General features: G+C 56.3%; 1 protein-coding gene across 1 annotated transcript; it reads right to left on the bottom strand.

Moving 5' to 3' along the window:
• Positions 1-8,359: 8,359 nt before the first annotated feature.
• PIRT (phosphoinositide interacting regulator of transient receptor potential channels) lies at positions 8,360-8,776 on the bottom strand. Its single transcript, XM_009909821.2, has one exon. The coding sequence runs from the start codon at positions 8,756-8,758 to the stop codon at positions 8,360-8,362; it is 399 nt and encodes a 132-aa protein (XP_009908123.1). The 5' UTR covers positions 8,759-8,776.
• Positions 8,777-9,680: the final 904 nt, after the last annotated feature.

Below are 9,680 nucleotides of genomic sequence, written 5' to 3' on the forward strand. Positions count from 1 at the left end.
AGCACCCCCAGGTCCCTTTCCCCCAGGCATTTTCCAGCCCCAAGCCTGGAGCATCCATGAGGTTCCAGCTGGGGTGGCTGGAAGTAGCAGCCCAGGATAACCATCACTGCCAGCATGCTCCTCAGCTCCTCTCCTGCTGAGGAAGGAGCTGCTGCCCAAGGCAAGCAGCACCTGGTGATTGCAGCAGGCCAGTGGAGGAGTGAGCAGAGATAGAGTCCCCAGGACACTGCTGCTGGGAGCAGCCATTGGCCTGCCCGGGGCAGGATGAGTCTCAGCTTGTTGCAATGGTTTGAGAGGCTCCTGCCAGCACTGGTGGATGCTGCCCTGCAGGCCAGACCCCACAGCCATTCCCTAGCTCCTGCTGCTCAGATCTCACAGGCAGGACTGCACAGCAGCACCTCCAGCTGCTGACCACTTCTGAGGAGCATTTGCAGGTTGCACAGCAAAGCTTTCAGCTGCCCACCAGAGCTGCCTGCCAGCCTGAGACTGATGATGGTCACAGTGCTGGGCCCCCTCTGCACCATGGTCTGCTGGGGCTGAGCAGCCCCTGGTCAAGGATGTGAAGGGTCCTGCAAAGTGTGGAAGCTCCTTTGATAGAGGCTAAAGCACTGTCATGGAATCACAGAATGCAGGGGATTGGGAGGGACCCTCAAGGGGCATCGTGCCCAGCACCCCTGCAGTCAGCAGGGACCTCTCCAACTAGATCAGGTTGCTCAGAGCCCTGGCAAGCCTCACTTTGCATATCTCCAGGAATGGGTCACCAGCCACCTCCCTGGGCAACCTCTTCCAGTACTTCACCACTCTCATTGTGCAGAGCTTCCTCCTGATGTCCAACCTAAATCTGCCCTGCTGCAGTTTCAAACCACTGCCTCTCATCCTATCCCCACAGCCCCTTCTGCACAGTCCCTCCCCAGCCTGCCTGTAGGTCCTCTTCAGGTACTGGAGGGCTGCTCTAAGGTCTCCCCAGAGCCTTCTCTTCCCCAGGCTGAGCAGCCCCAGTTCTTTCAGCCTTTCTTTACAGGAGGTGCTCCTATGCACTGGGCTGCTTTGAAGCATTGTCTTCTGTGGGATGCTTTCCAGGGGGCCAGCATCACCACCCAGGGTTCACAGAGGAGACTTTCCTGCTCCAGTGCTATTCCTGTCCTGCCATGTTGTCTGGGCTCCTTTCCCAGCTGTCTGAAGAGGTGCAACCACTGCACATCAATCAATTGGGGTCTCTCAGGGAGGGCTCTGCAGGTTTTACCATTCCTCCACAGGAGGATGTCCTGAGGACCTGATATAAATTGCTCTGAGGTTTCAGATTGCAAAGGAGGAGGCTGAGGGGAGACCTCCTGGCTGTCTACAGCTACCTGAAAGGAGGTTGTGGAGAGGCTGCTGCTGGTCTCTTCTCACAGGTAATTAGTGACAGAAGAGGGAATGGCCTCAAGCTGCCACTGGGGAGCTTTAGACTGGAGAGGAGGAAACATTTTTTCCCAGCAAGAGTGGTCAGGGGTTGGAATGTGCTGCCCAGGGAGGTGGTGGAGTCCCCAAGCCTGGTTTGGATGTGGTGCTTGGGGCTCTGGTTTAGGGGTGACCCTTCCATGTGTCTAACCCCCAGTGCAAAACCAGGTGGGGCTCAGGGTGTTTTGTAGGGTTTCAAGCTTTGTGCAAGTACTGAGGGTCCTCTGAAAGAGGTTCCTCTCATCAGTGCTCAGGAAGGACTGAGAAGGGCTCCTGCTGGGTCTGCCTGGGACGTTGCTGCTCACCCTGCTGGGCTGCTGTCTGCTCCTTACACTGCAAGGAAGCACCAGCAGCATTTCAGCATGTGCTGAACTGGTTGCCCAGCTGATATCCAGACCTGGGCATGAAGCTGAGAACCCAGGGGGAACTTTGGATATCAGCAAGACCATGTGAGCCCTTGGCCATGTTTCCAGGAAGGAGTGGTGAAAGTTCTCAGGAGCAGCCAGCAATGTGCTGTCAGAACCAGGAAGGCCAAGGGTCTCCTGGGGTGCATTCAGCAGAGTGTGACCAGCAGGTTGAGAGAGGTTCTTCCCCACCTCTACTCTGCCCTAGTGAGGACACATCTGGAGTCCTGGGTCCAATTCTGGCCTTCCCAGTTCAAGAGGGACAAGAAACTACTGGAGAGGGTCCAGTGGAGGTTGCAAAGCTTCTGAGGAGCCTGGAGCAGCTCTGGGAGCAGCAAAGGCTGAGAGCCCTGGGGCTGAGAGCCTGCAGAAGAGCAGCCCCAGAGGGCAGCTGAGCAATGCTCAGCAAGAGCTAAAGGAGCTGTGGGGGGCAAGAGGCTGGGGCCAGGCTGTGCTCAGTGGTGCCCAGGGACAGCACAAGGGGCAGTGGGCACAGACTGGCACCCAGGAGGTTCCACCTGAGCAGGAGGAGAAAGTTGTTTGTTGTGAGGGTGCTGGAGGCCTGGAGCAGGCTGCCCAGAGAGGTTGTGGAGTCTCCTGGTGTGGAGAGCTTCCAAGCCCAGCTGGGCACTGTGCTCCTGGGCAAGCTGCTGTGGGTGCCCTGCTGGAGCAGGGGGCTTGGACTGGATGATCTCCAGAGGTCCCTTCCAGCCCTCCCCATGCTGGGGTTCTGGGATTCTGTGACTCTGAACACAGACACAAGGGCTCACCTGCTTCCCTCCATGCCATGCACACCCCACAGGAGATGGTTTGGTGTTAGTGCAATTCCCAGTGGTAAATCTGCAAATGACACCAAAGCTGGATCTAGTTCACAGCATCAGAGGATGTCAGGGGTTGGAAGGGACCTCTGGAGACCTTCCAGTCCACCCCCCCTGCCAGAGCAGGAGCACAGAATCCAGCACAGCTCACACAGAACACATCCAGGCAGGGCTGGAAAGGCTCCAGGGAAGGAGACTCCACAACCTCTCTGGGCAGCCTGCTCCAGGCCTCTGGGACCCTTACAATCAAGAAATTCTTCCTCATGCTGATGAGGAATGTTAATGTGAAGTGAGATAAACCAGAGGAAAGGGCTATGGGACAGGTGAGTGGCACCTTAGGGCAGGCTGAACTTTTGCTGGTGGCCAGGAATGAAAGAAGGGTTGTGGTCACCCTGGCAGAGTCAGCAGAGCCTGCTGGGTGTGTTTGCTCAGGGATGAACTTTGAGATCCAGGAGAAACCTTTCTGCTTTCAGCTGCTCTGTGGAGATAATGGATCTGGTAATGCACTTCCTCTTCTTTGCAGAGAGCAGAGGAAGCTGCCCACAGCTCAGCTTGCTCCAGTGCAGACAGACATAATTGTGTTTGCTGGAGAACCTGATGCCCTGTGAAACACAACTGCCTTGGGGCTGAGCCACAGCAGGACTCAACCAGGCTTCAGTGGCAGGAATGCTGGGGAGTGCTCTGTAGGTGCAGGCCAACGACCCAAAGGCAGGAGCTGCCCTGTGGTTAGGCCAAAGGTCTCTCCAAATCAGTGCTGACTCCAGCAGTGGCGAGAGGAGACAGCATGTGAGCACAGCCCTTTGTGCCATCTGCTCCCCGTGGCGTTCTCCAGCATGCCCCACTGGGCTGGTACAGAGGTTAGAGGGCACATCCCATGTGGCTGCTTTTGGATTTGCTGTCCCTAAGCCCATTTGAGCCCATGGATACCCCACCCCCTGCCTCTGCAACCCCCCCATCAGTGGCATGAGGAAGTTCACTGGTCCCACAGCACCAAGCCAGGACTGCACTTCCCAGCAGCTCTCTGGGGTTCTGTTGGGCAGGTCATGAACAGCCTCCAGGGCACCCTGCTCCTCAGTTTCCCTGGGCTGCTCCAGCTCAGCCCCTCTCACTTCAGCAGTGTTGCACTTCCCAGTACTGGAGTCATTTGCATCACAGAATCACAGCATCCCAGCAGGGTGGAGTTGGAAGGGACCTCTGGAGACCACCCAGTCCAACCCCACTGCTCCAGCAGGGCACCCCCAGCAGCTTGCCCAGGAGCACAATGCCCAGGGGGGGGTTGGAAGCTTTCCACACAAGGAGACTCCACAACCTCTCTGGGCAGCCTGCTCCAGGCCTCCAGCATCCCCCAAGTTAAAGAAGTTCCTCCTCCTGCTCAGATGGAACCTCCTGGGTTCCAGTTTGTGCCCACTGCCTCTTGTGCTGTCTCTGGGCACCACTGAGAAGGGTCTGGCCCCAGCCTCCTGACATCCACTTCTACATCTTGACAAGCATTGCTCAGATCCCCCTCAGTCTTCTCATTTCCAGGCTAAAAAGCCCTCAGCCTTTCCTCAGAAGAGAGAGATGTTACTCCCCTCAGCATTATTGTAGCAAGGTTGGGGTTGGTCTCTTCTCCCAAGCAATGAGCTATAAGACAAGAGGTAAATGGCCTCAAGTTGCACCAGGGGAGGTTTAGGTTGGACATGAGGAACAATTTCTTCCCCCAAAGGGTTGCCAGGGCCTGGCCCAGGCTGCCCAGGGCAGTGGTGGAGTCCCCATGCCTGGAGGGGTTTCAGAGCTGTGCAGATGTGGTGCTGAGGGCCATGAGGGTTTGGTGGTGCCCTGGCAGTGCTGGGCTCATGCCTGCTCTAACCAAACCAGTTCTGTTCATGCACAAATGCAAAGCCCACCCAGCTTCCAGCAGCAATCAGCTATATCCCAGGCAATGAAGTGGAGACTTCCCACTCTGCTCCTGGACTTCCATCTGCACATTGATCTTCCAGCTGTTAATCTTTCTTCCCTTCAGCTGACATCTCCCTGCCTTTGCCTCACTGTCCCCCTGCAGATCTGGGCAGCAAATGGTGAGATCCACCTGGCAAACCCCTTTCCTCTCCCCACCAAGCTTTGCTGATCCCTGCCTCTTTCCTGACCTCTTGCTGGGCACTTCCCTGTGGCACCCACCTGCTCCTCAGGCTTCAGCAGAGGTGTGCACTGAACACAGAGGTGACCACAGACCTGAGAGCCTCCCCCAGGGCACAAGGCCAGCACCTAAACAAACAGCCCCAGCCCCACTCCTCCTCCTCCTCCTCACATCCTCAGTGAGCCCTCCTGCATGGTGATGCCACACCATCACGGGTCCCAAACCACACCATGTCCCCTCTCAACCCTCAGGCACAAAGCCACAGAGATGAGACCAGAGCAGCAACATCCAAGTCCCTTGGGCAATGTTGTCTTTAATCAAAGCTAATCCTGCTGGGAGTGAGCAGCCTGGAGCCCCAGCAGGTTCCTGCTCTCACATTTCACTGTCTCTTTATTCTTGCTGATGAGACATGGAGAGCAGGGCCCTTGCAGACATGGAGAGCCATGCTCCAGGCCATTTGGTTCTTCCAGTTCTCCTGTTGTGTCCCTTTGGATGTCTCTCCCAGGTTGAGCACTCTCTTGCCCCAGCAGAGCAATTTGCAGCAGTGTCCACTGCCATGTGCCTCCTCCAGATTCTGCAGGATCCCCACCTGAGACCAGCTGGGACCTGGAGGTGCCCTTTGCATTGCTCCATGATTTCCCCCTCATGAGTCCTGATGTCTGGCTGCTCTTCTGGCTGCAGCTGCCCATTGCAGGAGTTTGGGGTGAGAGTCCTCAGCCCATTGCAGCTCAGTCAGTGGAGACTGCTCCTCTGCCATGTCAGCATTGTAGAAACCAGCAGAGAATGGGAAATGGCTGAGGAGCACAGGGAGGCTGCCTGGGGCCTGTGGCAGGTCATACACCTTGTACACCCCAGCACAGACATGGCATGGGCTGCCTGGGGACATATCTGCACCCCCAGGATCAAGCTGAGCTTGGGACAAAGGGGTTTGCTTTGCTTGAGTACTACTAACCCATCTGTGTCATCTGCCATGCTGGGAGATGCTTCCTCAAGCTCTCCAAGCACTGGTGGAGGGGATCTCTGGGTGCATGGCACTGGCCAGGCTCAGCCACACACTGGTGGGAGCCTGGCAGCAGTGCCAAGGTGAGCCTGAGCTGCCTGGTTAATTGTGTTGGCCAGACTGTGGCAGCACAGATAAATGCTCCACTTGAAGGCTTTGGGCTGTGGGCACCTTGGGCCACATTTGCAGGCAGGAATTCTGGTGTGGGCACCAGCTTCAGAAATAAAGGATAGCCACCAGAGATGGCCAAGAGGAAGCCAAATATTCCCCACAGGGAATCAACTCTTGGCCCTGACTGCAGCTTCCACAGCTACAGCTTCAGGATCCTCGGCTCCAGTGAACACATCTGCCTTTTCTCTGACCACCTGCTGCCCACCAGCCTGGAGCAGCAGGATCTGCTACCCTCTGCTTTTGCTCTGTCTCCTGATGCTCTGCAGAGCTTCCAGCATGTCTGCAAACCAGAGCTTGATGAAATTATGGCTCCAGGATGCTGCAGAGACTAAAAATACAAATTCATTTGAAAAAAGGGGGTGAAAGAGGAGGAGGTGGCCATGGTGGCCATTAAACAGTGCTCTGGAGCAGCTGCTGCCTGGGCTCTGAGCTGCTGTTAGCTGGGAGGGGGGCACTAAGCAGCAGGCTGCTGTCTGCATGCCCCAACCCTTGTGCTTTCCTTGGGAGCTGTTGGTAGATGTGGGAGAAAGCTGAGGGCTTACACAAGCAGGTGGTGGAGGCTGCCATGCCCTGTCTGGCCCCAGAGAACAAACACATCTCACATTCTCTCTGTGCACCTCTGCCAGCCTCTCTGTCTGCCACAGAAGAGCAAGGGGGCTGCCTTGGCTTCCCCTTGGAGGTGCACACTGCCAAGGGGGCCTTGGTGGGGTCTCCTCTTCTGTGCTTCTCTTCTGCTTCTGATCAGCACTGACCACATCCTCACCCTGCAGTGTGTGTCAGGGCCTTGGGTCAGTGCTTGCTGTGCTGGGAACTCTCCCCCAGCTCAGCCAGACTGAGGAGGGGCTGCTGTGGCATCCAGACTGGATCAGCACTTGTGAAGAACCAAGGTGGGTTTAGACTGGGGATGAGAAAGAAACTCTGCAACGAGGGTGGGGAGACACTGGCACAGGCTGCCCAGGGAGGCTGTGGCTGTCCCCTGCCTGGAGGTGTTCAAGGCCAGGCTGGATGAGGCCTTGAGCAGCCTGGGCTGGTGGGAGGTGTCCCAGGGGTTTGGAATTGGCTGATCTTTAAAGCCCCTTCCAACCCAAACCACTCTATGAATTTATGGATCCCACCAACACCTAACCCAGAACTGGGAGCTGGACACCATGCACCCAGACCTTGCTGTCCAGACTGAGGCCAGATCTTCAGACTGAGAATCTGCATTGCAGCTTTGTCTTTTCAAGTAAACCAGGCCTGCTGAAAATGTAACACTAGAGCAAAAGCCATGCAGGAAGGGTCCCTGCTGCCCTTGGTGCTTGGCCTCATGGCTCACATTATTAGAGGCAGGTAGCAAACCTGTCTCTCTTGCCTGTAGTCCACTTCTGGTGGCATGAATAAGCCATGGTCAGGGTTTATGGGCAGCTGTGGCAGCCAGCATCAGAGCACACAGACAGATGTGGCAGAACAGCTTCATCCATGCAGGTGAGGAGGAGGATGAGGAGGACCTTTCTTAAACACCTTCTGCCAGAGGGAGCATAGAGTGCTGCTTGTGATGCTGCTCCTTGATTGACCCTTTGGAGCAGCAAAGCAAGCTTGGGAGCTCTCCATGCTGAGTGAGGAGCGAGGTCCAGCTTGCAGCCATGTCTCAGCTCACGTCAGTGACTGGAGCATCCTGGCTGTGTGCACCACCCTGGTCCTCCTGAGCTTTGGTGTCTCAGCTCAGGTCAGTGACAGGAGCATCCTGTCTCTGTGCATCACCCTGGTCCTCCTGAGCTTTGGTGTCTCAGCTCAGGTCAGTGACAGGAGCATCCTGGCTGTGTGCACCACCCTGGTCCTCCTGAGCTTTGGTGTCTCAGCTCAGGTCAGTGACAGGAGCATCCTGGCTGTGTGCACCACCCTGGTCCTCCTGAGCTTTGGTGTCTCAGCTCAGGTCAGTGACAGGAGCATCCTGTCTCTGTGCACCACCCTGGTCCTCCTGAGCTTTGGTGTCTCAGCTCAGGTCAGTGTCAGGAGCATCCTGGCTCTGGGCACCACCCTGGTCCCCCTGAGCTTGGTGATGTGCATTGCCCTCTCTGATGGCCTCCTCCAATATATGGTGATCTGGCAGAAGTCACTGGGGGAAGCCAGGTTCCTTTGGAGCTTTGCTTTTCCCAGTGTGTGACTCTGAGTTGCTTCTGGGACAGGAGGGTGATGCAGAGAGCTTGGACTCATCTTGGTGAGCTCAGCTGCAAAGTCCTCTCATTTATTTCTGGGCTGTGAAGTTCATTTGCAGACTGGAGACCGGTCCAGAGCATTTCACCTGCAGGGAAGAGACTTACCGGGGTGAGATCCTTTAGGAGAGGACAAGAACATGTTTGTTTGTTATGGTTAACCAACACAGATGGGTGGAGGGGGCAGGAGCCTTCCTGGGAAGGTCCTGGGCATGCCTTCAGCGGTTGAAGAAGAAGGACTTGAGGCTCTGCAGAAACTGAGACTTCTGCCTCTGCTTCTGCTTCTTGCGGATGATGGGGATCCAGACAAGGCCACAGACCAGCAGCATCAGTCCCAGGGAGAGGAAAGCTGGGCCACACAGTTTGTAAACCTTCTTGTTCTTGGTTTGGAGGCAGGACAGGCTGGTGATGACTATGCCAAAGAGGAAGACAGCTGCTCCCACAGACACCACAATGACAGGCTTGTGGTAGATCTCCCACTTGCTCCTGGGAGCGTCGGTCCAGACGGACTCGCTCCGGGAGCTGGTGCAGAGGGTGCTGCCCGTGCGACTGGTCAGCAGCTCCTTGGTCTGAGGAGACTTCTCACTCCCATCAGGGCTCTTTGGGGGAATTTCCATGGTGACAGGATCTGAGGAGGAGACCTGAGGTGGATAAAAGAGCAGAGCAGGGCTAGTGACTGACAATGGATTGGGTGCTTCCCATCTGGTCATTAAGCAGTGCCAAGTGAAATGAATCAGAGGATCACAGAATGGCTCAGGTGGGAAGGGACCTCAGAGATCATCTGCTCCAACCTCCCCACCAGGGGCAGGGACACCTCTCAACTACACTTGGCTGCTCAAGGCCTCATCCAACCTGTCCTTCAACACCCCCAGGGAGGAGGCGTCCACAACCTCCCTGAGTAACCTGTTCCAGAGTCTCACCAGCCTCATACTGAAGAGCTTCTTCCTCAGCTCCTCTCTAACCCTGCTCTCCCTCAGCTTCAAACCATTCCCCCTTGTCCTGTTGCTCTGAAAATGGAGCTGGAGAAGGTTTTGTGGGCCACTGCAGGGACAGAACATCACACCTATGAGAGCCAAGCAACACAGGATGAGATAGCAGGGTCCTAGAAGCAGGCTGGGCTGAGGATGCCACTGCTCACCTGTGGACCATGGGACTCCCACAGTTCCCATTCAGCTCAGCAGCTTCAAGCTCCCACAGCAATTTAGTGGTGGGATGAGTAGATGGTTCATTGGAACCCACCCCCCTGAGCCCTCCAGGGCTCTTGGCTACTCTCAGGGCAGTAGCAAGGTGCTGCAAGCAAGGCTGCTCCTTCTCCTGGAGGCTGCTCTCAAGCCACCCCTTGCACTAGATTTGTGCTTGGGGTTGCCCAGCCCAGGTGTAGGACCTGTCCTCTGCCCATCATTTGGTCTGCCTCCACCCCTGGGCATGGGGATGCTCTGCAGTAAGAGTACAGCAACAGTGCCAGGAGCAGCCCAGCACCCTGCATTGCCCCTCTGCCAGCCCCACTGAGCAGAGCCATTGAAGATTGCTGCCAGCTCC

This window comes from Dryobates pubescens, chromosome 20, assembly GCF_014839835.1.
Source record: "Dryobates pubescens isolate bDryPub1 chromosome 20, bDryPub1.pri, whole genome shotgun sequence".
NCBI lineage: Eukaryota > Metazoa > Chordata > Aves > Piciformes > Picidae > Dryobates > Dryobates pubescens.

Coding starts and splice junctions, on each gene's coding strand:
- PIRT (XM_009909821.2), bottom strand. CDS start 8,758: ATGGAAATTCCCCCAAAGAGCCCTGATGGGAGTGAGAAGTCTCCTCAG.